Raw genomic sequence first — 27,565 nt, forward strand, 5'->3', positions numbered from 1 at the left:
ATTGTTGGCCCCGTGGGTGGGTGACAGTCCTGATGTACTAGTACCGCAGAATCTACACCAGTGACCCCTTAATATAATGAACACTGGGAAGATTTGAGACTAGTTACTGTAGCCTTGTGAACACCTTAGATCGGAGTTGTCGTATGTGGCTACCTACCTGTACCGTACCTACTCTACGGTAGATACAGTACATGAACACCATGTTATCTTATGGTTCCGAGTCGTTGGCTGCTCCAGCCAGTATCGGCCACCGAAACACAGCAACTTATATATTACTCAGGGAGAATGCACCTCAGTACTACCAGGTATCTACTGTATCTGTTCAGAGAGCGGGCTCCGTCGTCAATTTTTCATATTGTTTTGTTTGTTTGGCGCGTCTTCGAGTCATATGATGGTGATAGCCTGTTGATAGGCCTACCAGCTACTATGAAATGTCTTCTATATCCTCCTGCCTTTCCATAGGCAGGCTATCGCTATGACATCAGTTACCTCTGATGGAAAGCCGCCGAAGACGAAGAGGAAGAAGCACCAGTAGCAAACGTCGATCCGGTGACTTTGGTCCAAGCACTTTCGAGTTTCCTCTCAATCACCTCCTCAGCACCGGCCCCGGTACCGACATCGCTGACCGCGACACCTTCAGCACCTTTCAGCCCACTGGCGGTCTCGGCCGATCCGACGCGCTGCGTAGTCTCTTCCAGACTCTGGTCCAAATTACTCGTGTAGATGACGGCGGCAAAAGCCTCGAGTTCCTTGACTTCAGCTTCCGCCGTGTCCAAGTACTCGTTGGGAGGGTTGTTGCCGTTTCCGATGGCATGAGCCTGCCGCGTCAAAATGGCCAGGATGTTGGCCAGCTTGACGCGTGGCTCGCCGGGGACGACAGTGACAGCCGAGTCGAGCTCGACGATGCGTGGGTGATGCGGCGCCGTGCCTGACACCGAGGAGGAGGGCGACTGTAATGTGGCCGGCTGGGGGTAGAGTTGTTGGATGACCTTGACGTCGATTAGGTGTGAGAACATGGATCCCAGCAGGAGACTGTGGATGCGGTTGAATGTCGGCGAGTCGATTAGGTCGGCTGTCTCGTCCAGCAGATGCCGTAACGGGCCTGTGGACGTGTCGATGCGCGGACTCGAGACGGCATTTTGTGCTGCTGCCGTCCGGGTTGACTCATCTTGACCTGTCGTCCGGACAGGCGTGGATGTGCCCGGAGTAATGACTCCAGACTCGATCAGAACCGCTTCTTCCTCCTCTCTCGGAGGCAGCATGTACTGAAGCCACCGCGTGGCATACCGCTCCTGCTCGGTGCCGCCTTCTACGCGCTTCCGCACCTCGAGCACCAAGTCGCTGAGTCTGCTGGCCGTGATTCCCTCGTTGGGCGAAATGCCTCCAAACACTTCTTCGACAGCTGTTCTGACTTTGGCCATGATCTGTGCATAGCCCTTGTGTAGTAGATACCAGGAAAATGTCAGATATCTTCTGTTGGTCTCGAAGTCGTTTCCAAAACTGGTGCTTGCATTCCCGTCGTCATGGTCTTCTAGCGAGATCGAGTTGGCTCGGCCCGGTGGTGGAGGTCGCGCCAGCGAAACCACCGACGTCAGATAGTTCAGCCGCCCCAACAGATTCAATTGTATCCGTGTCAAGATGATAAGGAGAGAGAGACAGTAAATCAGTGTGAATGCCCGGGTGATGGAAGTCACCTTCAACTCGTTCCACAACTGAGCTTTTGTCTTTCGCGTGGGTCCATTTCCACCTTGGCTGCCATTGCCATCCAGTCCAGCCTGGCTGGCATGGATAAAGCTGCCCGTCTGGAAACTGGACATGCTGACTGTGTCCCCATCTTGAATGCTTGATGCTTCCGACTTGCCTTCACCCGAGGCACGTGCCAACCGTTCAGCCTTCTTTTGTTGCAGCTCATGTGTCAGTTGTTCTACAGGAAGCTCTTCGAGGACATTCTCGGTCAGGGTCGGTAGGAGAGCGAGGACGGTAATGGTGCAGTCGGTTTGATTCTGTTCAAACCGTCGTCGTATACTGCGTGCGAAGATGTGTTAGACCACGTTTCCATGTGAAGCGAGTATAACCCCTTACTTTTCTTTGGCTATTCTGTCCATCTGCATGCGCTCTCGCGCTTCATTGATCTTGCCTAGGACATATTGTCCCGCCAGATAAGTGGCGCCAATGACCCCGGCACCAATGGCGATTCCAGTGCGGTTGCGCCGAAGCCAGCGACGTGTGGCTGATATCATGGTGACGAGGGCTGGACGGTTTGAGGGCACCTTTATCTCAGGTGTAGATGTTCCGCGGGATAGTACATGACCACAGCTGGCACGAGGCAAGCGTAGAGCTTGAACAAGAGCGCCCTGGGGGAGGAGATGGTCACACTTGAAGACACGAGTCTATTGAACACACATCAATTGAGACGGAGAATGGAGGATCAGGAAATGGGAGTCTTGTGGCGCTGCCGAGGCTAAAGGACAGAATGAGGTAACAGTCACGGTCACGGTGCACAGGCGACAACTACTAGTCGCGTAGGACCAGTAAAGATCTCCTATAGTCTGATGCTGGCAGCCCCAGTGTCCACCACTTCTGTTAACAGGCTCGACGATAGAAAGAATGCAATCGTAGAGGACTTCCTGAAGAGTTGAGGTTGATAGCGGAGGATGGCTGGGATGGTCAGTACAGACCTGGGAGTATACGAGCATTATTGAGTCCAGTTGAGGCTGGAATACTACTGCAGCCTGAAGAGTGTGATGGTGACTCTGCAGCAAGTGTCTGGTGCCCGCCAAAGGCCGCGATCATTATCGGGACCCCGCCATTGCAGGGCATGCGGAGGGTCTGGCTGTCCTTACATTATTCAAGTATCTACGTAAGATAAGGTAGATACTGTAGGTACCATTCAACCTCTTCGTCTCGAGGCGCATATCAACCCATTGTTCAACAGCGCTTCAGACGCATCAGACCTCGCTGCCGAGAACTGCCATGTCTTGAGAGAGCATTCACTGTCCAGGCGCCACTCGCTGGCTGCTGGCTGCCCTTTCACCCCGTCCTCCGCTTCGCCTGCGTCCAACCGCTCCCCCACCATACCTAGTATCCTGTTGAACCGGGCATCGTTACGCAGTAACCATAACCATGGATCCGCGGCGGCACGAATACATTGTTGAAGTGTTTGCCGACCAGACATTCGTGGCAGACATTGTCAAAGGTCAGCCAGCGCCCACTCAATTACTTTCATTATTGAGGGCAGAAGTCACAAATCCTCGCCGATAAGGAGGACTGACATGTGTATCCGGGTACAGGAGTCTTGCATACCATCTTTTTCCACCGATACTTTCCTCCCGTGAGGCCGTCCCTATATATGCCATCGGCCTCGACGTCGCACTCCTCATCACACTCGGCCCAGTCACTGCCAATCCCGCTACCTTCCATCCTTGACCCGCCTGAGATATCTACTGCGATCGATTCGCATACTGCCCTCCTTGTCTCTCAACTAACCCCTCAGTCGTCAACGAGCTCTGCATCAGGAGCTTCTCGTGGGGAAATCGTGGTTCGATTCTATGACCGGAAACGTCGAAAGACTGGGATCACCACGGGCTGGTTGGGTCGTCTGGGCGGAGGTGGTCAAACGGAAGAAGAGGTTTGCTGGGAAGAATGGTGTGTACAGGTCATCGTCGCCAGGCCCCGCAGCGAAGCAGGTAAGTCGAATCCTCTCATTCAATCTACCGCGACGGGTTGTGTCGCTGACAAGCCCATGGCAGACCGCATCAAGGTACGCAGGGCCATGGAATCATCTCTACAGAAAACGGCCATGAAGATTGTCGCCATTGTGAATAAAGATAAAGACCATATCCCACCCATCACCACCAGCGACCAGAACCCGTTTCCCTATCGGATATTCGTCAATCCGAAGCAGCAGGAGAGTGCGGAAAGAGGCTTTGGAAGCTGGAATTGATCTACAACTACCGCACCTGGCCTTGGTGGCTTTGTAGACGTTGGAGCGCACACCCCTACATTATGAAGTATCGGACGACTAGTAACGTGCAGCACCCTGAAATCGGATTTTATGGGGTGTTTATAGGATGTTTGCGTCAATTGTTCATATCAAAAGCCGTAGATAATCTCCATAAGCAAACCCCAGAGTGAATCGGTCTATCGTGCTAATCCGCAACAGTTTCATCCCAATGTTCCTCACTCTCCGCTGGCTGGTACGAATTCCAACCAGCAACTCTAACCATGCTTGAACCAATTCTCATTGTTTACGTGTAATGTGGCTGCCAGTATACAGGATTGTCGCGAAGAGATGTTTTGGCGCGGAGCTCGTTCGCATCAAACGTCAGCGATGTCTTTCAACTCGCGGACAAAATCCTTGTATGATTGCTTGAATCGTTTACTGGCTTTTGAAAGCCGCATCAGCCTTGCCCCGGACATCTGCGGATGCGCTTCCAGACTGGGTGAAGAAACGGGAGAAGACTGGTTGGATCAAGGAGCGGAAGACGACTTGAGCTCCATTGGTGATGGGAAGAGCCATCCAGAGGATGAGAATGAACTTGAAGACGTAGTAGAACGCTGGAGACAGGTCAGCATAATCATCAGTCAATGTGGAAGATCAACGTACGGAACCAATAGACAGCATTGATCATGCTCTCAAGAACAGTGAGGAAGGCATACACGACCCAGTACTGTATAGTGTCAGTAGCTGCTGCGACTTTTCCCAATTTGTAGTCTTGTGCTGTAACATACCGTCAACCATTGGGTATCGTCCACTTTGCTGGAGCTGAATAGCGCATCCAGAGAGTAGTATCCCGGGATTATGAATCCAGCAAAGTTCACAAGAAATTCGCCTCCAATGTTGAAGAAGACCAGGAAGAAGTAGAGACCGACGAGGCCGAGGAAGGCATAGACTTTAGGAACGCTGGTCTGCTTCTCAAAGTTGTTGAGGGCGGGGTATTTGGAAAGCTATGAGTTCGGAAAGTCAGCACAAGTGCCAATGCAGCGTCCGAAGAAGGATAGAGTGAGGATGTCCAGCCCAGCAGCGGCCGTCAATTGCGATGCGGACTGCCAGCGCAGGTGCCTGTGCTCACTCACCTCCTTGTCGATCTGGGAGATCTGGTGCTGGGCTTTATCCTGGAAAGACATTATGAAGGTCTGGGATGATAATCTCAATTGGGACTGTCAAAAGGTAGGGACTCTGTGCGAATGAGTAGCGACAATTGAAGTTTTGAAAGCGAGGTTGAATTGGAACAGAATGATGACAGAGGGATGATGATGTTGAGAAAGATGAGAGGGTGACGTCTCCGGCGGACGGATTTCAGGTTGTGTAGTGCCAGTGTGTGATCCCCAGGCAGGGTTTGACTGGCTACACCTACAGGCCAGTAATTGGTGCCAGTAGTAGTCACGGTGGGCGCCGGCCTTGCCGGCAACTACTCGCAGCATTTGCCGACTGCCAGTGTACTAGCAGTGCAGCAGCACTCCGCCGTGGTATGTACGTCAGGCCGCGATCATGCTTACGTGAAGCCATACAATACGTAGCCTACGTACCTGAACGCAATATGCCAGTAAGGCGCAAATACTAAGAAGGTAATCACGTGAGATGGTGTTCACTTGTGGCAGTCTGACGAAGAATAACAACCAATAACGGCCAAAGTCGGTGACTTTTGACAATGTTTGTGGTTGTCAGACGGTGTGGAATTCTTCTGACTGGTGGTGGCCTGCAAAAGCGGTCCTCTTGGCACGTTGCTGAAGCAACTCGGCACAACAATTGCTCGATAGGCCTGTTCCAACACAAACCATCAACAGCCACAGCGCGTGAAGGGTGTGTTAGGTCGTTTACAGCACCATCTGGCTTGGAGTGGGACAACCGTCACTGGTATTACTACGCCTCCCACTGCCGTCTGTCCTTGCTTGCGCTCAAACCGGTGGACACACCGTCCGCGCACACCCGCTGTTGACATAACTCCACCAGTTCTTTTCTCGGATGGCCTGTTAGGAGCTGTGAGCGAGAAAAGGACTGCAGAGCGAGACGAGACCGCTGGCGACAATTATACTGTGGAAGTCTACAAAGGTTCATTTCCCGTGAGATTGAGGAGCTTTGACCGAAATCGCCCTGATGAGTTGTTTGTTTTTGCGCGTGACAGGAGGCTAATCGACGCACAGTTCAGTATGCCGCAATCACCTACCCACACGACGGAGGAAGCTCCAGAACACCGAGGCCTTACCCATACAAACAATGCAATGTCAAATAAAGAAAAACACCGTCCAAAGTCTCGGGGTTCCACGACCAGTTTACAGTCTGTTGGAGTAGGAAGCGCTTTCCAACCGCCGCCTCAACAACACGACGACTCGACGATGCCGCTCGATCAGAACGGCTTCTACGTACAACATGGCGGCCACCATCAAGCCGCTGCGATGTACGGTCCCAATCCTGACGAGATGCTCATGCATTATCCGCACAACATGACGGCGCACCTCCAACAACACCCGCCTATGGACGCCTCGGGTGGCATGCCACAACACGAAATGCGGCCAATGCCACAACAAACATTTCAGGAAATGCAGCACTTCCCCGTGCAATATCCTCACGGCCTGCCCCCATACGCTGTCGCTCCACAACATATGCATCATATGCGTCACCATTCCGAGCAGTTCGAAGGGTCACCGGCGCCCGAAGACTCGAATACTGAGAACGGGGGCGCGAAGAGAAGAAAAGGAACGGCTTCGAGTGTCGCGAATGATCAAGAGTTGCGACGGCTACTTGCGCAATACCAGGGCAAGTCCTTGAAGGAGGTTGCCGCCGAGGTTCAGAAAAATGAAGGGTCAGGAGGCAAATCCGAGAAGGCTAAACAGGTGTTCGCCATGTTATGGTTTGTCTACAGAAGGTCAACACCTTGTCTAAGCTGACCATGACAGGCTCCAAGAAAATTGTCAACGATCTTCGAATTCCGTGCGCCGAGATCGCGTCTTCACTCGATACACTGAACGCTGCGGCAATGAGCGCGTTCCAACCCTAAACCCCGCGTCGTTCGGTAAACTGGTGCGAATAATCTTTCCCAATGTGCAAACCAGACGACTCGGCGTCCGAGGCGAATCCAAATACCACTATGTAGATCTCTCGCTGGTCGTGGACGATGACGACCGACAATACGTCTCGACGGCTCAAGAAAGACCGGGAACAGCTGACGGCAGTCATCATGAGAGACGCGGATCCCACGCCGATACAAACAAGCTCATCAAGGCTCGCATATCACCTTCCATTGAGAGACCCCTGTCCAGGGCCGCCGTGGAGACTGCCGACTTCCCAGCCCCTAGCGCCGCTTTCTTGCCTCAGGAGAGCGCTGGAACCGAAGAGGTCGAGCCGCAGCCAACGAAACCACAACTGCAGAAGCTAGACTGTAAATACATCAACACTCCGACAATCCGCTTACCATACAGAAGAATGCCCGCGAACGTGGTTGCTGCCCTGCCATCAGTTCGGCCGAATCTACCTGCGAGTATGGCCACTTACCTGGGAATGCCAACCCTCGATTCTTTAGCGCAGGTGTCTTCCTCGTCACAAGATGCGCCCGTCGAGTTTCCCGACATATTCCCTTACCTGGAAGGGGTCAACTATGATGCTTCAATAGCCAAGGCCCTGTTCCATCTCTATCGATCTTATTGCATCGACGTCATCGACGCGTTTAGAAAATGCAAAGAAAAGCCATTCTTCAATCACCATTCCGCCTTTAACGGCAAGATGACCGTTCCGGTGTCCAAGCTATTCTCGATGGCATGCCTGGCTCCTTGGATCCAGGAATGTGACATGCGCATGTACAAACAAATTGTGCGCTTCATCGCCCCGTTGGCTGTCCAAAATGTGCCGGATGTTGTGTGGAACGTCTTCGATCGCATTGGCTCGAGATTGGTCAGTCATCTTATTTCCGCGTTTGAAGAAAAGTGCCCGGTTCATGTCGTCGTGGCCAAGACCGTACCTGCGGCGAGGTTTGCGAATCTGCTTAAGAAGCTCAAAGGAGCCAATGCCGCGACGTTACAACTCAGTCGGATGTTAGAAGACCCCCAACAGCGAACGCAAATGTGGCTCGACCTCATGGCCATGGTTGAACCGGAGCGCATGTTAGAAGAGAGCATGCCACCACCAGAAAGCCTGGAGAGGATTGAAGGTGTCCTGAAGCACGACATGAGACCACTCGTCTTGCCAGTTGACGGCGAACTAGTGCGCGCAGCAGAAGAGGATCCCACCAGTGCATACGCAAACTTCCTTAGCGACAACTCAGGATATGGACAAGGGCTCCTTCCTCTGGACAGCAACGAGCAACCCACTCCATTGTTGGAAAAATGGATCAACTGGTTGGAGCGGTTGCCGCAACTGTTTGAAGGCCATCATCCACAATGCATGATCGACTGGCATTCTCGGTTCTGGAGCAGTCTCATGATGCAGATGGGACAGAACGGAGCACACAGTTATCAATCATGGTGGTTTGTGGAGTCGTTCACCACTCAAATGTTGTGCTGGATGACACAGATGGAGGGGTTGCTAATGGATGAAGAAAGTCAGAAGCTTGCGGATGAACGCGAGCAAGAAAAGAGCAGAGAGATTGAGCCTCACCTATCAACGTCATCATTAGGTCGAAGTCTCAAGCGTAAGCGAGCGGAGGACGACATCGAAGGCGAGGCGAATACCACCCCTGAACTTGAAGTGGTACATCAAACCAAGAAATTGGAGACGAGCCACGAGAGCGCTTCTACGCTGCCTTCAGTTCCTGCCGAAGAGCCAACGGCAACCCAACAAGTGGATGACGATGAGACAGATGCAGAGCTGGACGAGCTACGCCAGGGCGGCCCTTTAGATCTGCCGAGTTTTCACACGGGCTTGAGCAGTCCAGTCAAACGACAACCGGGGACGACTAATACTCACGACGATAGTGGAATCGACTTGGGGTTGGACGTGGATGCAGAAGCCGAGAAGGAGGCCAAAAAGTTCAACAAGCGAGACTGGTTGCTCAGTAGCGACCCTGTGGATTCAGCGGTCGGACTGGGCGTCTTGGTATGACATGAATCCGGACAATACAGGCAATGGCGCATGAACATCGATCAGGTTTCCTCTCCCGGCCTGAACATTTGTACGACGTGGAAAGCAGTGATGAATGTCAGTTAGGCCGGCAGCTGGGCGAAAGGCTCGACAAGCTGGGTCAGTGATATGAGACCTTTGCAAATGAGTACTACGATACTATCAGTCATGGTCGACAAAGACGACTTTTTTGCCTGTTCTCAGGTTCAGTTCTACTGCCCAGCCGTGTTCTTTGGTAGCGCAGCTACCTGCCTGTCTAGCTTTTGCGGACATGCCTTTGCTTCGACAGGGCGTTCAAAGTACACCAGGGGACTGCAGTGTATGGAAGAACGGCCATCTCATCTCTGGGCAATGATAGGGCGGCTTATCTGGCTTGTTGTTTTTGGAACTCGTTTGTTTTGTTATGTTGCTGAGATTTGATACCCCCAGGGTTTTTATTGGATGTGACGGGGTCGGATTCAATGATTGGGGCTTTGGCTTGACTCTGAGGGTTTTTGGCCGGGGTTCAGTTCATCGTGGTGCTTCCAACTGTTACAGTATCCGCAATGCCACCAGCGGGTTGAGAATCGGTCTTTTCTCTTACTCAGCTTTTTTTCCTTTTCGTTGTTGTACTATTTATGTCGAAGTCAAGGAGTGATAGTGTCCTGGCGAACTCACAGGATAAGGATGGGATGGATGATGATGATGCCACTAAGGCTCGGCAGGGCAGTCACTGCTTAGCTATCTTCTCTGATAAGATCACGGCAACCGCCCACTGCACTGCTTCGCCGAATACGATGTGCTGGTGCTGCCTTGCCATTGACATTGACGTTGAATGTTGGACGCTCACTAATGGGGTTTTGGTCGTGTTTCCTCAAAATACTGCTAATGCACGGGTATATCTTTCTTGCACACCACCACTGGCATGATCGGCAAAACGGCGAATCTGTGAATCTCCCTTGCCTTACCTTGGATTCTGTTCTTTGTTTGTCACTATCATATAGTGTGTTGCATGTCCGTCCACGCAATGCAGTGCAGTTCTAGTGAGCGATCAGAAAGTTGTTTATTTGAGGTTTATATTGATCTTGATGCTGCTGCTGCTGCTGCTGCTACTACTACTATTACTACTACTATTACTACTACTATTACTATTACTATTACTAATACTACTCTACCAAATCTGGAGTCATCAGCACTGCCAAGAGCAGTTTGCAGTCCTTCGAGATATTGAAAATATTTGCATCACGGAAGGTTTGGATAAATTGAAACTGTGAAGCCAGTGAAGTGTTGTAAAACAGTGATGGTTCTTCTCAACGATATAGGAGGCGGGAATGTATCTACGTAATCCTCCCTACCTATTTGCCTGTTTGTCTGACTTAGTTGCAAGGAGCCCTCCGTACTAATTGTCCTAATTGCATACAAAGAGTACTCCTGCTTAAGTATCCAACTTTTGTTTCAGTCGCCCTCCTGGTTGATTGTCAGTGTTGAGTACCAGAAGGCCTCCATGAGCAATGGGCGGCTGGCGGGTAATGGTGGAGAACGGCATGGAGAGTAAAGTTGTGTTCTTGCTCTGGTGGAGATCTCGAGGATCGTGCCCTCATTCTTTCCTTAGTTGGCGGACATCCACTTCAAAACTTTGGTGTCATCCACGATCTTTCGGCCACAAGCTGCGTCGAAGCACCACTCATGGTACAGCTTCTCGCGATATGATTCACATATTGATTGAGTTTCAGATACCATTGTGAGGAAAGGCTAGGGTGCCATAGTGGCGCGGTACTAGAAAGGCTACAGAGACCAGTCAGCCACAGACAGGCATGCTACGGTCGTCCAGCGGCATGAGCCTCTGACCAGTGCGAGCGAGGCAATTAGGAGGACAAATCAGAAGCTGTGAGCGAGGGGAATAGCTGTGCTACCAGCTGCTTTGTGCCAGCCAGGCAGCAAGGCAGCAAGGCAGGCTGCTGGGCAGACGGTCACCTTTCCTGCTTAGTGACGCACTCCGCCGAAAGGGGCACAGCAGCGTTGCGTGATCGAGGACACTGGCTGGGCTGGAGTCCTCATCAGGCTGACCTAGGTAGGTGATTCAGCCGGACAACTGGGGAACAAACGGACTTGCAGAGAGTCTACAATGCATTAGACCCAATGACCATCGTTAGGCTGTCTCGGTGGCAGGGTCTACACAGCCAAGTTCATGTTCGCTTCGAGCGGTGTGTAGTCGCGAAGGACTCATCGCGGCCTCTATCAGGTAACGCTTCTGCTGCTGGTCGACGGGACCCTGTCCATATGAGCCCAACCAGAGAACGCCCTCAACCCTCAGCTCGCAGTTCTGGCTGATGCACACGCCGCGTTCATTAACCAGCCCAGTATCACGCCAGGACCACGGGGTCTTTCGAAGGCTGTTGCCAGTGCCCTTTCAGAAGAGACACAGCCACCCAATATTTGGAATCAGCTATACTATGAGCCTCTACATCGACAGTTCCGCAGAATGCAGCTAATCTGGGCCAAGCATGTTGCACGTATACTGAAGAGCAAAAGAAGTATGCAAGAAATGCAAGAAATACATCTGCCCCGGCCCTTCCAAGAATCAATCCTGAATAACAGATTTTACCCACAGAACTTGTCCCTCAAGACTACCATCACCTACCGGGCCACTCTTAAACCGTTGAAGACCCGTCTAGACGCAGCAGCGTCCAATTTGTTTGTGGAGAATGATACAAGGGTGGAGGTACCGGTCCGAGACTTCCACAATGATGGTTCTAAGGATAGTACGGAGAACAGAGCCTGAAAAACAGGTCAACGCTGACGAGCAGCAAATGCAGTTTCAGAAGAGTTCAACATTCAGAATCTTCAGAGACGGTACGATGAATTGACCCAAAAGGATTGGGGATCAGAAGACAAGAGCTTTGGGACGGTCGAGAAATGTTTTCGCTCTAACCTGGCTGCTCATTTGATGTTCTGTCACTGGTCCACTGAGGGCTGGCGATGGCGTGCTCTCTGGCTCGAAACCATTCTTGAAGGCGCCGTGAGTTGACTCTGTTACGAACTTTCCTACTAATATCTCCATCTAATGACGATCACAGACATTCAAGGTCCTAGTCCGCCTCCATGGACCAGACGCAGCTTACAGTCTATCAAAGCGAGAGCAGGTAGTGCAGTTACAACTGTGGGAAGACAAAGTGAGCGAGTGCGTTATGGCCATGGGGGCGAATGTTAACATCATCACGTCGATATGCCGTTTCTACAATGGCCTACTAGACGATAAGGATGTTCCTCAGTCTTTAAAGGATGCTTATGGTCTCGACATAGTTGGCTTGAGCGTCTATGGAAGATATGATCTCTAATCTGCAAAGGCAAATTGCGCGCACGAAGTTGCTCGTCAAGATTACCAGAGACAGGAAGGAAATTGTAAGTTTACCGTACTTGTCTGCTCGTCGCTTCCAGAAGGCCCCTTCTAACCGACGTTAATTCCTGTTTAGGTCGTCCACCATCTCCAAACCGAAGCGGCGGCAAGTATGCAGAAGGAAGCAATCATCATGATAATCAGCACACTCGTCACTTTGGTTTACTTTGCCAGCCACCTTCGTCTCGGTGAGTTACAAGTCTGCTGGTAAGCGCGACTACTGGCACTTAGGCTGACAAGGAACCTGGCGCGCTTAGACCTTCTTCAGTACTCACATTATCACGTTTCGCGATCCGAACTCCGGAACTCCAAAGGATGGCACATTCTCTAAGGAGGCAATGTTCCGCTGGTTGCAAGTGACTCTGCCCCTGACCTTTCTCACCATCTGTGCGGCATTTGTTGCGCTGAAGGTCACGGAGCAGGGGGGGAAGCCGGGCCCCCATTCCGGCAGCCTCCTCAGCCGCTCCTAGCACGACCTTTTGTGCTGTCAGGTGGATGTGACTTGCTGACGTGGATAGGGATACTCCTTCGAGGCGTATCAGGGCCAGGAAGGATGTAATAGGGAGAATGACCGTGAAATCAGTCTCAGTCGAGTCTCCTAGGTCTCTCTTTTTGGTGTTCTGCCTCCTCAGCCTTGTTAGAAGGCAACCAGCCAGAGGACGTAACCGGTCACGCACGATCCGACGATCAAGAGACCTGGCCCAGCACGGAGAGCATGTAGTTGTCCAGCACGGCGTGGTGTGTGTGCTCATCGGCCTGGGCGCCGAGAATTGCTCCAACGAGGGTCCGCGGTGGTGGAGGAAGCTTCTCACTACTCTGCGCAAAGTACCATGTAGTACCTAGGCATGTACCAGGGAGCGCAGTTCCACCAAACATGATGCCAGGGAGGTTGTGGTGAGTTACTTCTAATTGCTGTTGACAGTTTGCGGCTGGCTTTCGGTAAGTTGAGTGATGCGTTCCAGTCCCAGATTCCGCGCCATGCCTTTACGGTGGCGCACAGTTGTTCACGCCGAAGTATCATCAATCCCCTTCTACTGCTACTCATAAAGGTACCTCTGGGGCTATACTACGACTCCAGCAGAGTTCCGTCAAATATAGCTTCTATTCAGCTCCGCCCTCCACATAGGTTGGCCTTCTTACATGTTCTATATGAGCATGCTTACGCGACCTGTCTGTATATACGTGCTCGTGCTGGTGCCGGGGATCGTTCTTCAAGTTGTGCAGTTCATCGTTCCGCGCATTATTCATTCCATGTGTTTCTGACCGACAAACATTCAAGCGCCAGTCCGTCATCACTTATAAATATATAGCCATAAGATGGCGAGGAAGAAGCACAAGCCTGATCAGCTCAATAAGCAGACCCTGGAGCGGCCGGCAGCACCTGTCCCACCACAGAATGCCTCTCCCCGGACACAGCAGTCTAATACTGTCTACACCATCCTTAGGGACAAAAGGTTTCAGAGAGCTCTACAGCTAATCTTCCTTGCGGCACTATATGCCCCTGTCTCGCAACTGAATTTATCACCGGTCTACGGATCGGTGCCGGCAGGCTTGTACCATAGATATGGTCTGACGGCATCATTCTTGCTTGCGTTTGTTCTTCGTGGCTATCTTCCCCGTTGGATCGGCCAAGCCATCACTCCCTTTTGTTTCTGGATTCCTACGCTGCAATTCTTGCTTTTTCGGCTCAGCGCAGTCCTTGGAAATCCGCTGGGTCCGATTGTTACGGAAAGCCTGACATGCTTTCCGCTGGTGGCGCTGTCCGTCTACGTTGCAATGCAAAAGTTTGACGAGTTATTCAACAACCAAGACACCTCAGGGCATGGTGATGCTGTGCCTTCTATTGGGCTGTTGATGCTCTTCACCGTCCTGCGGAGGGCTTGTACAGGCTTTGTGTCGTCCATCTCTGGACCAGGCTTTCTGCGGTCCCGCATTGGATTACAGCTATTGATCGCCTCATTATATGGAATGGTGCTGCCAAAGAGCCTGTTCTGGCCCTCGGTGCCGGCCGTCGCCTTTACTATGGTCGCCAACCCTCATTGCACACTGTCGAGAACGACCCAAGTATTGAACAATACCCTGGCCTTGTACGAATATACTCTGTTGGAACGGAAGGAGTCCATCACCGGCTACATTTCCGTGCTTGAGGATAAGCAGCGCGGCTTCCGCGTGATGAGATGCGACCACAGTCTTCTTGGAGGTGAATGGAAGATGCCACCACTGAAGCAAGGCCGACGGAAAGTGGGGGAGCCAATCTACGCCGTCTTCACCATGCTTGAAGCGGTGCGCCTTGTAGAGCCGTCTTCTACACAGCCGGAAAAGACAGCGTTGAACATCGGACTCGGCATTGGGACCGCGCCATCCGCGCTGATTGCACATGGGATCAATACTACCATAATCGAGGTTGATCCAGTGGTACACGAATTTGCCATCAAATATTTCTCTCTTCCCCACAATCATAGCTACTTGATCGGTGATGCTGTGGCAGCTGTCCGCAACGCAAATGCTTCAGAAGCCAATTCCTATGACTACATCATCCACGACGTCTTCACGGGCGGCGCAGAGCCTGTCGAGCTTTTCACCGCCGAATTCTTCAGAGGTCTGCACATGCTGCTCAAACAAGATGGGGTGATAGCCATCAATTACGCAGGAGACATCACAATGCCAGCCTCTTCGCTGATATATCGCACCATCACGTCTGTTTTCCCGTCGTGTCGAGCCTTCAGAGAGGACGAACCTCCTGAACCCGGCACCAGACCCGACGATTTCACGAACATGGTCGTGTTCTGCCGCAAAGACAACTTGCCGATCAAATTTCGAAAGCCCACCCAGCCAGACTATCTGGGAAGTGGAGCTCGACGGGAGTACTTGTTACCAAAGTACGAAATCCCATCAGATGCATTCAACAAGAACAACGGTATTCTCCGGAGCGGCAATACAAAGGAACTCGAGAAATGGCAGGCAAAGAGCGCTCTGGGCCACTGGAGGGTCATGCGGACTGTGCTGCCTGATGCGATTTGGGAGAATTGGTGATTGGAGAGAGCGCCGTGCAAAGTTCACACAATATCCCTGGAACTCCAGAGTGTAACACCGTTCAATGATTATGTCGGGGCGCGGGCCATCGCTGTGCCACCTTCTGATACTTAACCGCACAGTTAAGGACCATGCCCTCGTTAAGCTGGCCGGTTTCGCGCCTGAAGATATCCTGCCATGGCGTCTGGCTCTCTGGAACAGCGTAGCCGCCCTTGGCTTCCAGCTCTTCTCGCCGCCTCTTCAATTCATCCTCCGCGACCAAAAGATTCACTTTTCTCTTGGTCAAATCTACCCGTATTCGGTCACCGTCACGTAGAAGTGCCAAGTTACCGCCCGCAGCGGCTTCAGGACTTGCGTTCAGGATAGATGGAGAGCCTGACGTACCAGACTGTCTCCCGTCGCCAATGCATGGTAGAGAGTGAACTCCTTGTTTTAACAGATGTCCAGGAGCATGCATATTGACCACCTCCGCTGCTCCCGGCCATCCGACGGGGCCAGCGCCTCTCATAACCAAAATGGTCCTCTTGTCGATCGGAGTCTTTGGGTCATCGACCCGCGCGATGAAATCTTCCCGGCCGTCAAAGACAACAGCTTTACACTCGAAAGCGTTGGGATCGTTAGGATCCTCCAGGAATTCCTTCCGGAACTCATCGGATATGACGGACGTTTTCATGATGGCAGAGTCGAACAGGTTGCCAGTCATATGGAGAAATCCAGCACCCTCTTTGAGCGGGTTGGAGTACTCCTTGATCGTCTGCCTGTCCCAGGAGTGCTGGCCGTCCACGTTATCTTTGACGGTCCTACCGTTGCACGTGAGGGCCTGCCCATGCAGTTTGCCCTGGTCCAGGAGCTCGGCCATAACAGCAGGAAGACCACCGGCCTTGTAATATTCCTCACATAACATCTCTCCGGCTGGTTGCACGTTCACGAGCAGGGGTATGTCGAAACCGATCCTGTCCCAGTCATTCAAGTCTAGCGGAACTCCAATGTGCTTTGCAATGGCGTTCAGATGGATGGGCGCATTGGTGCTGCCTCCAATGGCACTGTTCACGACAATGGCATTTTCGAAGGCTTCCCTGGTCATGATATCGCTGGGCTTGCGGTCCGCGTAGACCATTTCCACAATCTGTTTGCCCGTCTTATATGCTACCTGAGATCGCTCACGGTAGGGTGCCGGAATGGCAGCAGATCCGGGTAGCGCCATGCCTAGCGCTTCTGCAAGGGCGTTCATGGTCGATGCTGTGCCCATGGTATTACAATGGCCAGCCGATGGCGTTCTGTGGTCTTCAGTCAGCTGTCGGACGTCTTGTCAGTCTATACCGGAATTGGAACTCACCCAGAGGTAATCATCTCCACAAGCATGTTATCGTCGATTTCGCCTGCAGCGTGCAGATCTCTGGCCTTCCACACCACTGTGCCGGAGCCCATGCGCTGATCAGTACCTTTCAATCGGCCGTTAAGCATCGGTCCGACATTAAGGCAGATGGCCGGGATGTTCTAGAAACAACATTCAGTCCAATGACGCGTGAGAACTGGTGAAGGACTCAACTTACCACAGTAGCAGCAGCCATGAGGAAGGCCGGGGTGGTCTTGTCGCATCCCGTGAGCAGGACCACACCATCCAGGGGATATGCGAACAGCAACTCAACCAGTCCAAGATATGCCAGATTTCGATCCAGAGTCGCTGTAGGCCTCCGGGAGCTTTCTTGAATGGGATGTGTGGGGAATTCGAAGGCAATGGCGCCTGCCGACCGAATCCCTTCTCGGACCCTTTTGGCCAGAGTCAAATGATACCGATTGCACGGAGCCAAGTCCGATCCTGACTGAGCAATACCGATGACGGGCTTCCCAGACATCATCTCCTCCTCAGTGAGGCCATAATTCATGTATCGATCAGCATAGAGGGCGGACATTTCGGGGTTGCTTTTGTCATTGAACCAACGCGCGGAGCGGAACCGGGACCCTGACCCTGATGCCCTGGTACTATCATTTCCAAAGCCTACCTCGGACAGCTTCTGCTCGAGCTCGCGCGTGCGCTTACGTAAGGTCTCGAGTTCGGATTTGTAGTCTTCAATGTCGCCCACACTGGTACAGCCGCCATTCTGCTGACTGTCGCTGGGACAGGTATTGCAGGCCGCCGTTTCTTGTTGGCAAGACATGCTGCTAAGTTTGGGGAGCGATATCCCTGGGCGAAAATTTGTCCACCTAGTTGTAGAAACGCTCCTAGATATGCTAGTCGTCGCCAAATTCATGCTGCCCGCAACCGTTGATTGCTCATATATGTATATTCCGTCGGTTGGAGAAGGGTGGTTCAATCGCGGACATACGCCGGCTCACGGCACACGAGACCGAGGCCCGACTTCCACTTCTCTTCCTCCAATCGGATCATTTCGATTTCCACACATTGTAAAAAGGACGCGGGTACCCCCACGGAGACGGGCGTTCTTGTTGGCTATAATGTTTGGTTGACAGGCCGCCTGGAAGAGAGGGGTGCACGGCGGGGGTCAAACTGTGAGGACTACTCGCAGTATCCCCAGCTGAACAGCCTCTTCGGCTCATGATGCACCGAATGTCCACATCTGCGGTATTATTGTCAGGTATCGGACCAGACATATTATAGAGTTCTCTTGGTCATGTGCGGCAAAATTATGTGATGGATGTCAATTCACTATTTAATGTTACGTCCCGTTTAATCATCAGTGGTGGCGACAGTGATGATCTCTCGTGCGCTGCGTTGTTTGAGGTCGGACACTGTAGACGTCAAGGCGAGCAAGAGACGGACGAGGCTGCGAAGCTGCGAGGCTGTAACACATGCTCAAACACTCGCGGTCATGTGATCGCAACTGCTTGGCCTGTCACGTGCGACAGAACATACTGCCTTATCACGTGGTTGCAACCTTACTTGTTAATGTCTTCTAGCACCGACGTTGCACGTCCGAACATGATCGTTGACGTTGCTTATGAAGGCGACCACCTGTTCCTACTTCGTCTCTTTCAGCGCCTCCAAACGCTATCCCAGTTCTATATCAAGAGTATCTCCCTCGCCGAACGACCTGTCGAGGCCTTGTAGCTCTGACGATCGAGCGGCTTTGTCCATCAGTTCTAAACTGACACCTTTATTGGCTCGACTGTGACGTTGGCTGCTCTTGTTTGCTTGTCGCTCTCTATTGGCAGACTCATCTCTTCCACCACGCTCTCCGACGATTGAGATAGCTCGAGTCTATGGCGTTCCCTGCATTGGCTGGTTAGCTGACGTGTACTTGACTGTAGACAGCACAGGTGAGCACTTACTCCTGCTTCCTATACAAATGCCTCACAACGAATGTGAAGCCGATCAGGCATATCGAGTTGGCAAGACAGAAAGAGTAGCCCTTTGTGAACCGAGGAGATTCAACGGTCTTGAAGACAAGGAGACCGATCCAAGCACGGATGGCGGTGGGAACTGTGTTCATCACAACCAGCGTCACCGCACGCTCTGCCTTGTTATGCCGGAGGATATCATTTGCCCAGCCGTACAGAACGCTACTCATTCCAATGTCGAAGTAGTAGATGTTGAAGGCGAACCATTTGGCATTTTCGGGGATGTTCCAGACCACGAGCAGGGTCATGCTGACAATGTTGACGGTGTGCGCAAGCAGGATGGCGCCGGTCCGTCCAAGCCAGAGATCGGAGCTGAAGTTAATGAACAGCACATAGAGGATGCCTATGCCTGGTGCTGATGACCCGAGTCTGTTGACTTCGGCGTTCGTGTAACGGCCGAGGCTTTTGATCCAGAGCAAGTACCCGCCCCAAGGTTGAGGGTCGCTGTTCCAGAAGAAGAGGTTCCAGGCGACGAGAGTATAGACTTTCCAGCTGGTGAAGACCGATTTGAGCAAGCCAAGTGACAGTTTGGGGATCGCGTTGTTCTTGGCCCCGGTTCCATTCTCCTGCAGGCGCCTTCGCGCAATCTGAAGCTCCTCCTCATTGAGAAACATTTTGTTGGGAATATCGGGAGTGCCGGGCCAGATGAAGAATCCCGCAATAGCGACGACGAAGGTCATCAACGAGACGATGATGAACATCCATCTATTCAACTTAAGTCAGCTTCTTGCACATCCGAGTGGTTGATCAGCAGTTGACATGACACCACGTACCGCCAACCTGCGAGACCCGCAACCCCTTCGAGGTTCGCTGAGGCACTGCTCTGGATCAGGCCTGAGGTAAGAGACCCAAGCGTCAAGCCGATATAGAAAATTCCACCGCGACGGCCAAGTTCGTCCGCTCGGTCTATTCGGACAAAATGAGTCAGCTTTGAAGTTAATGAATGTTGCTACCATCGTGGTTCAGAACTCCGCTGCCATAGACGATGGCGTCAATTTATCCCATCGATGATCGATGACAGGTAAGTTTTGTCTTGTGACTTGCCAATTCTTACACTGCAAAATATACACGGGGCTGGTTACTTACACCACGATCCAAGAACATAATGGACTCCGACGAAGAAAGGAGCCTGTGTCAGTCGTCAGTCAGCCTTGAGTCACAGACTGGTAAAGACACCCTTCAGCAGGACTGACCTCGAAGAACCCAATGAAGAACCTGTATGCCATGAACTCTGCATACGAGTTGGCCCGATATTGCAAGAGGGTGAAAATGCCCCAGAAAATCTCCGTTCCCGGTACCAGCCAATTCATGGGCAGCAGCGGGAATAAATATGCGAAGGGGATCTGGCCAATGACTTGAGCGACTTGACTGATGGTTTGGAAGTCGACCAACTGGTTTCCACGAAAGTTGAGGTCGTCGGAAAGTCCGGCCACCCATGCATTGTCTGCCACGTCTCAGTCAGTCTTCCTGCGTGAAAGTCTTGAAGAGAGTAAGGCATCATACTGATATTCGATGCATCAATATAATTGATCCAGAACCCAATGAATGCATACGGGACAATAAGCAGGTCCAGTTTCAGGAGCAGCTTTCGTTCTTGAGGTGTGTCGCTTTCGGCGAACCAGTGCCACCATGCTCTCCCATTACGTTTGCCATGCATGATAGGCAAAGTCTGTCCGAGGCTGACTGCACTCCAATATTAACGACTCCCAAGGGTGGAGGTCGGCGTTCTCCCTTACTACTGTGCTGATATTATATAGCCGCTGAAAACCTTTTCAGGCCGGTCTATTACCAGCTCTTATTCTCGATCGTGCTCCGGCGAACCTTGACCATTTGCCGCTCTGGTCACGCAATAAGACGGTGTGTACGCAATAGTGGACAATTTATAGTGTCTGGACCAGCAATGGACAACGAGGACGCGGCAAGCTCTTTCATGACAGACGCCGGGAAAACCTTTGCTCGAGACGGACTTCTACGTTTGCACAGGTGTCGCCAAAAAAGAGGATCATTCTTTCCTGCTAGCAAGGGGCATACAGCCTAGCAGCCCAAAGTACAGTATCAAAAGCTCCGACATTGCCCAATTGTACCTTGCGGCTGGCGTTCAAGGTCCAGTCTCGGACCCCTTTTTCCTCAGCCTTTCGGAGTGGGTCCGCGAAAGGCTGCTGATGCCATCCCAACTATTATGAGGGAACTGATACTGTCTGAAAACAGACATATCCAAGAGATTATAGTGGCCTTTCAAATTACGACATCCATAATGCTTCGGCCTCCGGATATCCAAATTGGGCTTTCCGTCTAGACTGGAACAGCGCTACAATTATTTCGACAAACCTTATGGTAAGGCTAGCACATTACATATTTCGACTTCACTGAAGCGATGTTCCATGTGACACCTGCGTTGTCCGCTGAGGACGGCAATATCGAAGGTGGAAGTCGACATCTCGCTTCTGCTGCCGGCTACCCGCTCTCTCATAACGTGATTGGCGCTAAAGAAGTCGTCATCTGTCCAGCGGGCCTTACGAACACGCAGTAAGAGGTTTGTTTTCAAATCCACGTGGAGCTTGATCATGGTCCTCGAGAGCGTGCAGGGTCCATGTTGTACAGTAGGCGTGGGTTGTGGACCCTGGGGACTGCAAGTCTGTGTACTGTCCCTCTCCCAAAGCCTCGGAACTGACCACATTGACCGGATCCATCCCCTAGGCCACTCCAGTTCAACCACAGTCACTTGCAGCCAAGATGCCCATATACTCAAGCACCCCTTCCGCATAGGCAAAGTTGGTTGTTGGTCAAGATTGTTTGCGAACTCGCCACAAACAGTACTTAGGCCTGGACAAAATGGGCAGCCTTCCGACGAAGAAGCCATGGATCTTGAATGCATTTGCCATGTTCACGCCTGGTCATCTATCTCCAGGTTAGGAAGCCCCCGACATTTGCTTTTGTCTGAGAGTGCCCTGTTGCGATACGCCGTCCATGCGGCTTGGTGCTCGACGCCGTCGCGATGGGCTTTCCCAGCAATCGTGGAGGCGGTTTACCTTTATCTGTCAAGTCGCTAACTTGAAATCCAGGATTATGGAAACACCCTCAAGATCGTGGCGGGCTCAACTTCAATGATCTTACCTACTGGACAGATCTTGCCAAGATCTTGGATGAGGGTAAATTCCACGGTCTGTTCCTTGCAGACCACCTTGGGATATACGATGTCTACAAGGGCCCGGCCAACCGCGACCCTGCTCTTCTTTCTGGTGCCCAGTTCCCACTTGGAGATCCATTGTATGTTACGTTATGTTGTCGCTCCCACAAACCTCTGACCTCCAGTCAGTACTGGATGACGTTATTGGTTTATTGTCCGTGGCTTTACTTACCTTTGTCCGTCGCTTTGGGGTGGACAGACTCCTTGTCTCGGCCATGGCCTCGGTGACCAAGTCGCTCGCGTTCGGCATTACCGTGTCTACCACGTACGAAAGCTCTCCTTACGCTTTGGCACGCAAGTTCTCGACGCTCGACCACTTGACCAACGGCCGGATTGGCTGGAACATCGTCACGTCGTTCCTAGACAGCGCCGCTCGGGCTTACGGCCTCGACCAGCAAGTCCCGCACAGCGAGCGATACGAGCGTGCGGACGAGTTCCTGGAGCTCGCATATAAGCTGTGGGAAGGCACATGGCGGGACGAAGCGGTCGTCAAGGATCCCGTGTCTGGAGTATACAGTGATCCCAAACATGTTCGGTCAATCACTCACAAAGGGTTCGTTTCCTCACCTCTCCCGACGTTTTGAACAGTTATTTTCTACCCAGTCGTCGTCGAATCAGAGACAACGGAAAGCCGAGGCCATTATCACTCTGCAAGAGAGAAGCTCGAAAGGAACAAGGCCCGACTGACGCGGTGCTGTACTTGCTCACAGGAAATACTACACCTCGTACGCGACGAACCAGCTGCCCCCCTCGAAGCAGAGAACTCCACTTTTGTTCCAAGCCGGGGCGTCAAAGTAAGTGTTGCTGTTCCGGGACCATCCTTCTTTCTTCCTCTGCCTTGATCATGTCTCTCCAATTTTCCGTCACATGGTGAGAAGATACAAAAGCAAAGAGAATACTGGAGGATAGCAAAGCACTATCCTTGCAATCCGAAACGAATCGAGCTAATCATCAAACTCGTGTTCTTCTCTAGGGATGGATCTACATTTGCAGCGAAACATGCCGAAGTCATGTTCGTCCCTGGGTTGGAACCTGCGAAAACGAGAGCAGTGGTCGATGGCGTGCGGTAAGTAAAGTAGCCGTTGTTTCGTAATACGTAATCACGTCACCGTCATCCCATCCCTTGTCCCTCCCTTTCCTTCCCGTCCCTGCTCAAAACGTTCAACCAGTCAAGTCTGCCAGTGTCCCCATCCTCCTCCAATTTTCTGCTGGCCCAACCACCCGACTAACACTCTTCAATAGAAGCAAACTCGTCGAAACCGGCCGGGCGCCCGACAGCGTGAAATTCGTAGCTGGCATCCTAGTCATCGTGGACGAAACAGACGAGCTCGCACAAGCCAAATACCAAGACCACCTATCGTACGCAGACCTCGAGGGCGTCGCGACACTATTCGGAGGGTGGTCAAGCACCGACCTATCGCAATTCGACGACGACGAAGATTTCGCATTCAAGACCATCGGCGGCGTACACTCGTTCATCGAGACGTGGTCCAAGACGATCCCCAACTCCGGCGGCATCAAGTGGACCAAGAGACGTGTTTTGCAGGAACTTGCGCTCGGGGGCGCCCACCCGCGCGCCATCGGGTCCCCGTCTACCGTCGCCGATATCCTCGAGCGCTGGATCGATGAGGCCGGGGTCGACGGGTTCAATTTCACGTACACCATTTCTCCGGGTACCTTTCAGGATCTGGTCAAGTTCCTGTGGCCGGAGTTGAGGAAGAGAGGCCATATTTGGTCGGATTACGCCGTCCCTGCCGGCTCGGCTAGGGAGAATTATTTCCAGGATGGCTTGGGCGCGAGGCTGCGCGACGATCATCCAGGAAAACGGTTTGCTTGGACTTGAAACGATCTTATAAATAGTATGGCTAGTATAAGAACGGAGTACAAAAGTCCAAAGGGTCATGGATGGTATCTCTATCTTGTTTTCTGGTACCCGGCCTTGCTGGCGGTGTACCGGTACAGGACTGGTAACTGAAGGAAGAAGGTTCGGGCATTTTGTGCCGCGAATGTAGGTATGTCTCAGACGGTTGCACTATTCGAACCGAACACACACCGGTGGCCCCTAAGAACCTGGCATGCATGCCTCGGCTCAGACATTCAATCATTTCATCTATTCAATATTGGCGTGTAGTTATTCCCCCGACCTCAAAGCGAGCCATCAGCTCCTTAAATGTAGGCTCAGATCCCAGGCGAAATCTGGCAACTGCTTTGATAGTACTTTTGATGGCCGCATGCTGACATAACATCATGCCAGAATCAAGGTCGGTTTCGAAGGAGACGTTCGGTGTCGTCAGTGGTAAAATTGCCGGCCTAGCGGTGACAGTAGTTGGGCCAACTGTGGCTCGAGATACGCACCGGCATGACGTGGTTGAGAGACGTGGAGGGGGACACGGCCTCAGCTGTGGTTGCTGTCGAGGCAGACGCAAAGGGCACTGGGACTGCAGCCGCCAGTACTTATAGACCTCCGTCCGAGTCTGTTCAGTTGGCAGATGAGCAAGATACCTGGTAGCGAGTCCCATGCCTCGCCATATATCTGGTCATTCATGCAGTTTGGCAGGCCACGTAGCGGGCAGCCATATGATTTGGTCGTAAAGGCAATGATGCGATGCTGGCAGACGTGAGGCGGACACATACCGGACTAGACACTGGAGAGGTCGTTGCGGCTGCCATACCGGGTCCTGGTTGGAGTGACACTCCTCCAAACCATGCAGGGAACTTACCAAAGGGAAGGATACCGCAAACGGATTGAGTAGCGAGCCTTACCGGGTTTGGAAGACAGGGAAGGGTTGCTCTGAGTCGTTCATCTTGCCAGACCTTTACCAGTCTCTTCAATCACTGGTAGACATTGCGGTCCCCTTTTCATACATGGCCAATTACTTGAAGCGCATCAGACAACGGGGCTGAGTGTCGTTGAGCACCACCAGACAGCATGGGCGGGAGTGACCATGTCTCGCAGGTTGCGACGCTGTAAACATATCAATGGCAATTCTGTCTCCAAACATGTCCGAATAATAATAAGGAGATGCCGTCGAACAGTACATTGAGGTGTCAAGCTTGATAAGATCGTGGAACGGAAGTGGAAGGGGAAGTAGTGGACTGATTCTGTTTCCCTGCCAAGCCAAATCCCGCTGCGGCTGCCATCGGGCATCGGGCATTGAACTTCATTGCGCTCAAGTCCCGCTCACTGCCATTCCAGATTGTACATATCAAGAGTCCAATAATTTGCAGTGGGATAGGATCGTACTCCTCCGGGGTCAAACAATAGTTCGCCAGAACGCCTGCAGAGCAAACTATAACAAAACAGGGGGTGCGTGCCGCTACGGCACTGAGCCTCCAAGTTGATTCCTCCGATGGCGTTCAAATACATCCTAAACTCTCTTCGGGGGACCAACCTCGAAATCTTCAAGGTATGCTACGCATGGCCCGGGACCTCGACCTATGCAATGGCACATATGCAGGCACTCTCTCTCTTTCTCGCGCGCTCTCTCTGTTGGCTCTTCTCGCTTCTAACGTGACGGCGCCACAGTTCGGGCTCTACCTCTCCTTCCCCATAGGATACATGTACTATTTCGGCACGAACCTGGAAGAGCGCTTCTCGGTGCCCGGGTTCTGGCCCAGCCAGGAACAGAGCAATAAGATCCCCTACGAGCGAGACGAGATCAAGGCCGAGGTCGAGCGCATCCAAACCGCCATGAAGGAGCGGGAGCTGGAACGACGCAGACGAGCCGACGAGGCTCTCGGGGCAGCCAAGTTGGCGTTCCGAGAACCAAAAGACACTACTCATGAGGGCACCACGGCATGAAACTGAAACTGAAACTGCACGGGCAATTTTTCACACGCATTCTTGGACGAGACCAACGTTTCGAGGAGAGGGTCTTGCATCGCGACGGAGTTTTGGGCGGAATACTACCTATGGCTGCAAACAAAACAGATTCTCATTTATTTAGATTGTGGGATCCGAAGGGTTACAAAAACAACCGGCGCCCACTTGTATTACAACACCTTTATGAACAGAAGAAAAGATGGAGGACCGAAACCATGGCGCGCCTAATACAAGAAATCTCGACTCATTCCGGGTGCTAGCAGAACTGGGTTCTTGCTTCTTTTTTTTGTTTTGATCCCACCAACCACCACGGACAGACAGCCCGTGAACCAGAACCAGTCCAACCGAAAACGCCACGCTCGGGTATTTATTTCTCATCATAGTTCTCCCAACACGGCTCGGACACTAGGACTGGCCAGCGCCGACGACGCTGTCGACGACATAAGCAGTCCGTCCGTCATGTATGATGATGCGGATGCGGCCGCAGCCTTTGCCCCAGCCCCAGCAGCGGCGCTGGTGTATGCGAACTCGCCGTTGATGTAGTAATAGATGCGGTTGTAGATGACTGCGAGATGGTTCGGGAGGTAGAACAATGCCGCCGTGACAAGGAGAGAGACGAGGATGAAGAGGATCAGGTCTGCAGAGAGAAAGAACATAAGTTAGATGGAGGTCACTACCACCGGTTTGAACAACAGGTATAGGTCCGGGTAACATACTGAAGATGCACTTCTCGGTCGGGGTCAGCATGTACAGCGAAAAGGTGACTTCGTATTGGTACTTTTTCAACTGCACCCAGCGCACAAAGGACGACAGGTAGGACGCCGACGCCCGTTGTTCCCGTGTGGCTTTGGCGTATTCGGGCATTTCGAAGGCGAGAGTCGGCATGGGCATGGACACGGGCGCGCACGAGGTTATTCAAGGGTACTTGCTGGGGGGGTGGGGTGGGTGTCGATGAACGAGGCTCGGTCCCAACTCGAGGGTCAATCGAGAATCAGAGTGAGAATCAGACCAGGCGCCTTTGTCTGATAAGTTCTGGGAGTAGTGGCTTGTTGAGAGGTTCGGTTCGCGTGCAATAAATGTGCTCGGGGCGTGCAGTGGTCGATGGTAACGAGCGACAGACGGGAAGTTGAAGCGAAAGACTGCGTGCGAAGGCGGGAAAAGGAGGCGCGGTGGTAGCGAGTAGCGTCAGGTTCAAGATTAGGTCACCACGCCTTAAGTCGGTAGGAGACTTGAAAAAGTAAAGACGAGAGGACTGGTGGAGAAGAGAAGAGAGGAGAGGATAGAGATAGGGATTGAAACCGTGGAATAGCAAGGCTGGTGAGGTCGAGAGAGGGTTTGTTGAATGTGTAGAGAGTGCAAGTCTTGGTGTTTCTCAGCCCACGCGAAGCCTGAGGGAGGGAGCAGCACGACAATCATCGCTTTCGCTTTCGCTCTCGCTTTCAGGGTCCGGCGCCGTTGGAGTAAAAATGGAACCTACCAATTTCGTGGCCGATGCTCTTTTTCCGCAGCCTGGAGTACAACATTATTGTAATTGTACATTGTACAACACTTTCTCTCCATTATATTCAAGTTGCCCCCAGGACCTTCTGGGTTCCATATTTCTGGCCTTTGTCGTAGGCCTTCCTACGCCGCCGTACCTGTATTCAATCCGAAGACACCGCCTGTTCTACGCCCTAAGCTACTGTATTGTACGACTCCTGAGCCTCACAGTAGTAGTCCTCTAGGAATCTTTCT

At 52.2% G+C, this 27,565-nt stretch overlaps 13 protein-coding genes across 13 annotated transcripts; 6 read left to right on the top strand and 7 right to left on the bottom strand.

Annotated features, from left to right (window-relative positions):
- Nucleotides 1-335: 335 nt before the first annotated feature.
- HMPREF1120_04681 (uncharacterized protein) lies at nt 336-2,681 on the bottom strand. Its single transcript, XM_009158818.1, has 2 exons — nt 2,083-2,681; nt 336-2,025 (listed from the first exon to the last, which is right to left on the bottom strand). Exons 1-2 carry the CDS (start codon nt 2,238-2,240, stop codon nt 486-488), a joined length of 1,698 nt encoding a protein of 565 aa, XP_009157066.1. The 5' UTR covers nt 2,241-2,681; the 3' UTR covers nt 336-485.
- HMPREF1120_04682 (uncharacterized protein) lies at nt 2,565-4,406 on the top strand. The gene is made up of 3 exons (XM_009158819.1): nt 2,565-3,196; nt 3,291-3,686; nt 3,750-4,406. The coding sequence occupies exons 1-3, from the start codon at nt 3,124-3,126 to the stop codon at nt 3,941-3,943; spliced, it is 663 nt and encodes a 220-aa protein (XP_009157067.1). The 5' UTR covers nt 2,565-3,123; the 3' UTR covers nt 3,944-4,406.
- On the bottom strand, nt 3,844-5,506 carry HMPREF1120_04683 (protein yop1). The gene is made up of 4 exons (XM_009158820.1): nt 5,077-5,506; nt 4,732-4,947; nt 4,607-4,670; nt 3,844-4,557 (listed from the first exon to the last, which is right to left on the bottom strand). Exons 1-4 carry the CDS (start codon nt 5,125-5,127, stop codon nt 4,379-4,381), a joined length of 510 nt encoding a protein of 169 aa, XP_009157068.1. The 5' UTR covers nt 5,128-5,506; the 3' UTR covers nt 3,844-4,378.
- A 644-nt stretch (nt 5,507-6,150) lies between these two features.
- Nucleotides 6,151-9,034, top strand: HMPREF1120_04684 (regulatory factor X, other; the record flags this gene model as incomplete). Its single annotated transcript, XM_009158821.1, has 2 exons — nt 6,151-6,851; nt 6,898-9,034. 2 exons carry the CDS (start codon nt 6,151-6,153, stop codon nt 9,032-9,034), a joined length of 2,838 nt encoding a protein of 945 aa, XP_009157069.1.
- A 2,479-nt stretch (nt 9,035-11,513) lies between these two features.
- On the top strand, nt 11,514-12,369 carry HMPREF1120_04685 (uncharacterized protein; the record flags this gene model as incomplete). The annotated part of the gene is made up of 3 exons (XM_009158822.1): nt 11,514-11,793; nt 11,848-12,050; nt 12,109-12,369. 3 exons carry the CDS (start codon nt 11,514-11,516, stop codon nt 12,367-12,369), a joined length of 744 nt encoding a protein of 247 aa, XP_009157070.1.
- On the bottom strand, nt 12,325-13,356 carry HMPREF1120_04686 (uncharacterized protein). The gene has a single exon (XM_009158823.1). It carries the CDS (start codon nt 13,178-13,180, stop codon nt 12,656-12,658), a length of 525 nt encoding a protein of 174 aa, XP_009157071.1. The 5' UTR covers nt 13,181-13,356; the 3' UTR covers nt 12,325-12,655.
- A 389-nt stretch (nt 13,357-13,745) lies between these two features.
- Nucleotides 13,746-15,461, top strand: HMPREF1120_04687 (uncharacterized protein; the record flags this gene model as incomplete). Its single annotated transcript, XM_009158824.1, has 1 exon — nt 13,746-15,461. One exon carries the CDS (start codon nt 13,746-13,748, stop codon nt 15,459-15,461), a length of 1,716 nt encoding a protein of 571 aa, XP_009157072.1.
- On the bottom strand, nt 14,516-18,012 carry HMPREF1120_04688 (dihydroxy-acid dehydratase). The gene is made up of 3 exons (XM_009158825.1): nt 17,015-18,012; nt 16,798-16,958; nt 14,516-16,738 (listed from the first exon to the last, which is right to left on the bottom strand). Exons 1-3 carry the CDS (start codon nt 17,711-17,713, stop codon nt 15,523-15,525), a joined length of 2,076 nt encoding a protein of 691 aa, XP_009157073.1. The 5' UTR covers nt 17,714-18,012; the 3' UTR covers nt 14,516-15,522.
- A 154-nt stretch (nt 18,013-18,166) lies between these two features.
- On the top strand, nt 18,167-25,007 carry HMPREF1120_04689 (alkanesulfonate monooxygenase). The gene is made up of 9 exons (XM_009158826.1): nt 18,167-19,842; nt 19,921-20,278; nt 20,357-21,729; nt 21,884-22,088; nt 22,208-22,561; nt 22,719-22,802; nt 22,982-23,074; nt 23,251-24,180; nt 24,263-25,007. Exons 3-8 carry the CDS (start codon nt 21,654-21,656, stop codon nt 23,849-23,851), a joined length of 1,413 nt encoding a protein of 470 aa, XP_009157074.1. The 5' UTR covers nt 18,167-19,842; nt 19,921-20,278; nt 20,357-21,653; the 3' UTR covers nt 23,852-24,180; nt 24,263-25,007.
- HMPREF1120_04690 (retrograde regulation protein 2) lies at nt 18,749-20,512 on the bottom strand (the record flags this gene model as incomplete). The annotated part of the gene is made up of 5 exons (XM_009158827.1): nt 20,325-20,512; nt 20,015-20,265; nt 19,908-19,950; nt 19,595-19,727; nt 18,749-19,526 (listed from the first exon to the last, which is right to left on the bottom strand). Exons 1-5 carry the CDS (start codon nt 20,476-20,478, stop codon nt 18,749-18,751), a joined length of 1,359 nt encoding a protein of 452 aa, XP_009157075.1. The 5' UTR covers nt 20,479-20,512.
- Nucleotides 23,836-25,042, bottom strand: HMPREF1120_04691 (uncharacterized protein). Its single transcript, XM_009158828.1, has one exon. The coding sequence runs from the start codon at nt 24,525-24,527 to the stop codon at nt 24,123-24,125; it is 405 nt and encodes a 134-aa protein (XP_009157076.1). The 5' UTR covers nt 24,528-25,042; the 3' UTR covers nt 23,836-24,122.
- Nucleotides 25,043-25,144: 102 nt separating this feature from the next.
- On the top strand, nt 25,145-26,750 carry HMPREF1120_04692 (uncharacterized protein). Its single transcript, XM_009158829.1, has 2 exons — nt 25,145-25,415; nt 25,535-26,750. The coding sequence occupies exons 1-2, from the start codon at nt 25,359-25,361 to the stop codon at nt 25,808-25,810; spliced, it is 333 nt and encodes a 110-aa protein (XP_009157077.1). The 5' UTR covers nt 25,145-25,358; the 3' UTR covers nt 25,811-26,750.
- On the bottom strand, nt 25,846-27,340 carry HMPREF1120_04693 (uncharacterized protein). Its single transcript, XM_009158830.1, has 2 exons — nt 26,548-27,340; nt 25,846-26,468 (listed from the first exon to the last, which is right to left on the bottom strand). The coding sequence occupies exons 1-2, from the start codon at nt 26,720-26,722 to the stop codon at nt 26,209-26,211; spliced, it is 435 nt and encodes a 144-aa protein (XP_009157078.1). The 5' UTR covers nt 26,723-27,340; the 3' UTR covers nt 25,846-26,208.
- Nucleotides 27,341-27,565: the final 225 nt, after the last annotated feature.

Source organism: Exophiala dermatitidis (assembly GCF_000230625.1).
Source record: "Exophiala dermatitidis NIH/UT8656 unplaced genomic scaffold supercont1.4, whole genome shotgun sequence".
Taxonomy (NCBI): Eukaryota; Fungi; Ascomycota; class Eurotiomycetes; order Chaetothyriales; family Herpotrichiellaceae; genus Exophiala; species Exophiala dermatitidis.

What these genes read in the sequence shown, in the direction of transcription:
- HMPREF1120_04681 (XM_009158818.1), bottom strand. Translation starts at nt 2,240, where the DNA reads ATGATATCAGCCACACGTCGCTGGCTTCGGCGCAACCGCACTGGAATC. An exon ending in GACAGAATAGCCAAAGAAAA is followed by an intron (nt 2,026 to 2,082) that starts GTAAGGGGTTAT and finishes CTTCGCACGCAG; the next exon opens with TATACGACGACGGTTTGAAC.
- HMPREF1120_04682 (XM_009158819.1), top strand. Translation starts at nt 3,124, where the DNA reads ATGGATCCGCGGCGGCACGAATACATTGTTGAAGTGTTTGCCGACCAG. An exon ending in CGTGGCAGACATTGTCAAAG is followed by an intron (nt 3,197 to 3,290) that starts GTCAGCCAGCGC and finishes ATCCGGGTACAG; the next exon opens with GAGTCTTGCATACCATCTTT. An exon ending in CAGGCCCCGCAGCGAAGCAG is followed by an intron (nt 3,687 to 3,749) that starts GTAAGTCGAATC and finishes AGCCCATGGCAG; the next exon opens with ACCGCATCAAGGTACGCAGG.
- HMPREF1120_04683 (XM_009158820.1), bottom strand. Translation starts at nt 5,127, where the DNA reads ATGTCTTTCCAGGATAAAGCCCAGCACCAGATCTCCCAGATCGACAAG. An exon ending in TCTCCCAGATCGACAAGGAG is followed by an intron (nt 4,948 to 5,076) that starts GTGAGTGAGCAC and finishes CCGAACTCATAG; the next exon opens with CTTTCCAAATACCCCGCCCT. An exon ending in CAATGCTGTCTATTGGTTCC is followed by an intron (nt 4,558 to 4,606) that starts GTACGTTGATCT and finishes ACCTGTCTCCAG; the next exon opens with CGTTCTACTACGTCTTCAAG.
- HMPREF1120_04686 (XM_009158823.1), bottom strand. Translation starts at nt 13,180, where the DNA reads ATGAGCACACACACCACGCCGTGCTGGACAACTACATGCTCTCCGTGC.
- HMPREF1120_04688 (XM_009158825.1), bottom strand. Translation starts at nt 17,713, where the DNA reads ATGAATTTGGCGACGACTAGCATATCTAGGAGCGTTTCTACAACTAGG. An exon ending in TCATGGCTGCTGCTACTGTG is followed by an intron (nt 16,959 to 17,014) that starts GTAAGTTGAGTC and finishes TGTTGTTTCTAG; the next exon opens with AACATCCCGGCCATCTGCCT. An exon ending in GTGGAGATGATTACCTCTGG is followed by an intron (nt 16,739 to 16,797) that starts GTGAGTTCCAAT and finishes TGAAGACCACAG; the next exon opens with AACGCCATCGGCTGGCCATT.
- HMPREF1120_04689 (XM_009158826.1), top strand. Translation starts at nt 21,654, where the DNA reads ATGGGCAGCCTTCCGACGAAGAAGCCATGGATCTTGAATGCATTTGCC. An exon ending in CGGTCAATCACTCACAAAGG is followed by an intron (nt 22,562 to 22,718) that starts GTTCGTTTCCTC and finishes ACTTGCTCACAG; the next exon opens with GAAATACTACACCTCGTACG. An exon ending in TTCCAAGCCGGGGCGTCAAA is followed by an intron (nt 22,803 to 22,981) that starts GTAAGTGTTGCT and finishes GTTCTTCTCTAG; the next exon opens with GGATGGATCTACATTTGCAG.
- HMPREF1120_04691 (XM_009158828.1), bottom strand. Translation starts at nt 24,527, where the DNA reads ATGGGACTCGCTACCAGGTATCTTGCTCATCTGCCAACTGAACAGACT.
- HMPREF1120_04692 (XM_009158829.1), top strand. Translation starts at nt 25,359, where the DNA reads ATGGCGTTCAAATACATCCTAAACTCTCTTCGGGGGACCAACCTCGAA. An exon ending in CCAACCTCGAAATCTTCAAG is followed by an intron (nt 25,416 to 25,534) that starts GTATGCTACGCA and finishes ACGGCGCCACAG; the next exon opens with TTCGGGCTCTACCTCTCCTT.
- HMPREF1120_04693 (XM_009158830.1), bottom strand. Translation starts at nt 26,722, where the DNA reads ATGCCCATGCCGACTCTCGCCTTCGAAATGCCCGAATACGCCAAAGCC. An exon ending in GACCGAGAAGTGCATCTTCA is followed by an intron (nt 26,469 to 26,547) that starts GTATGTTACCCG and finishes TTCTCTCTGCAG; the next exon opens with ACCTGATCCTCTTCATCCTC.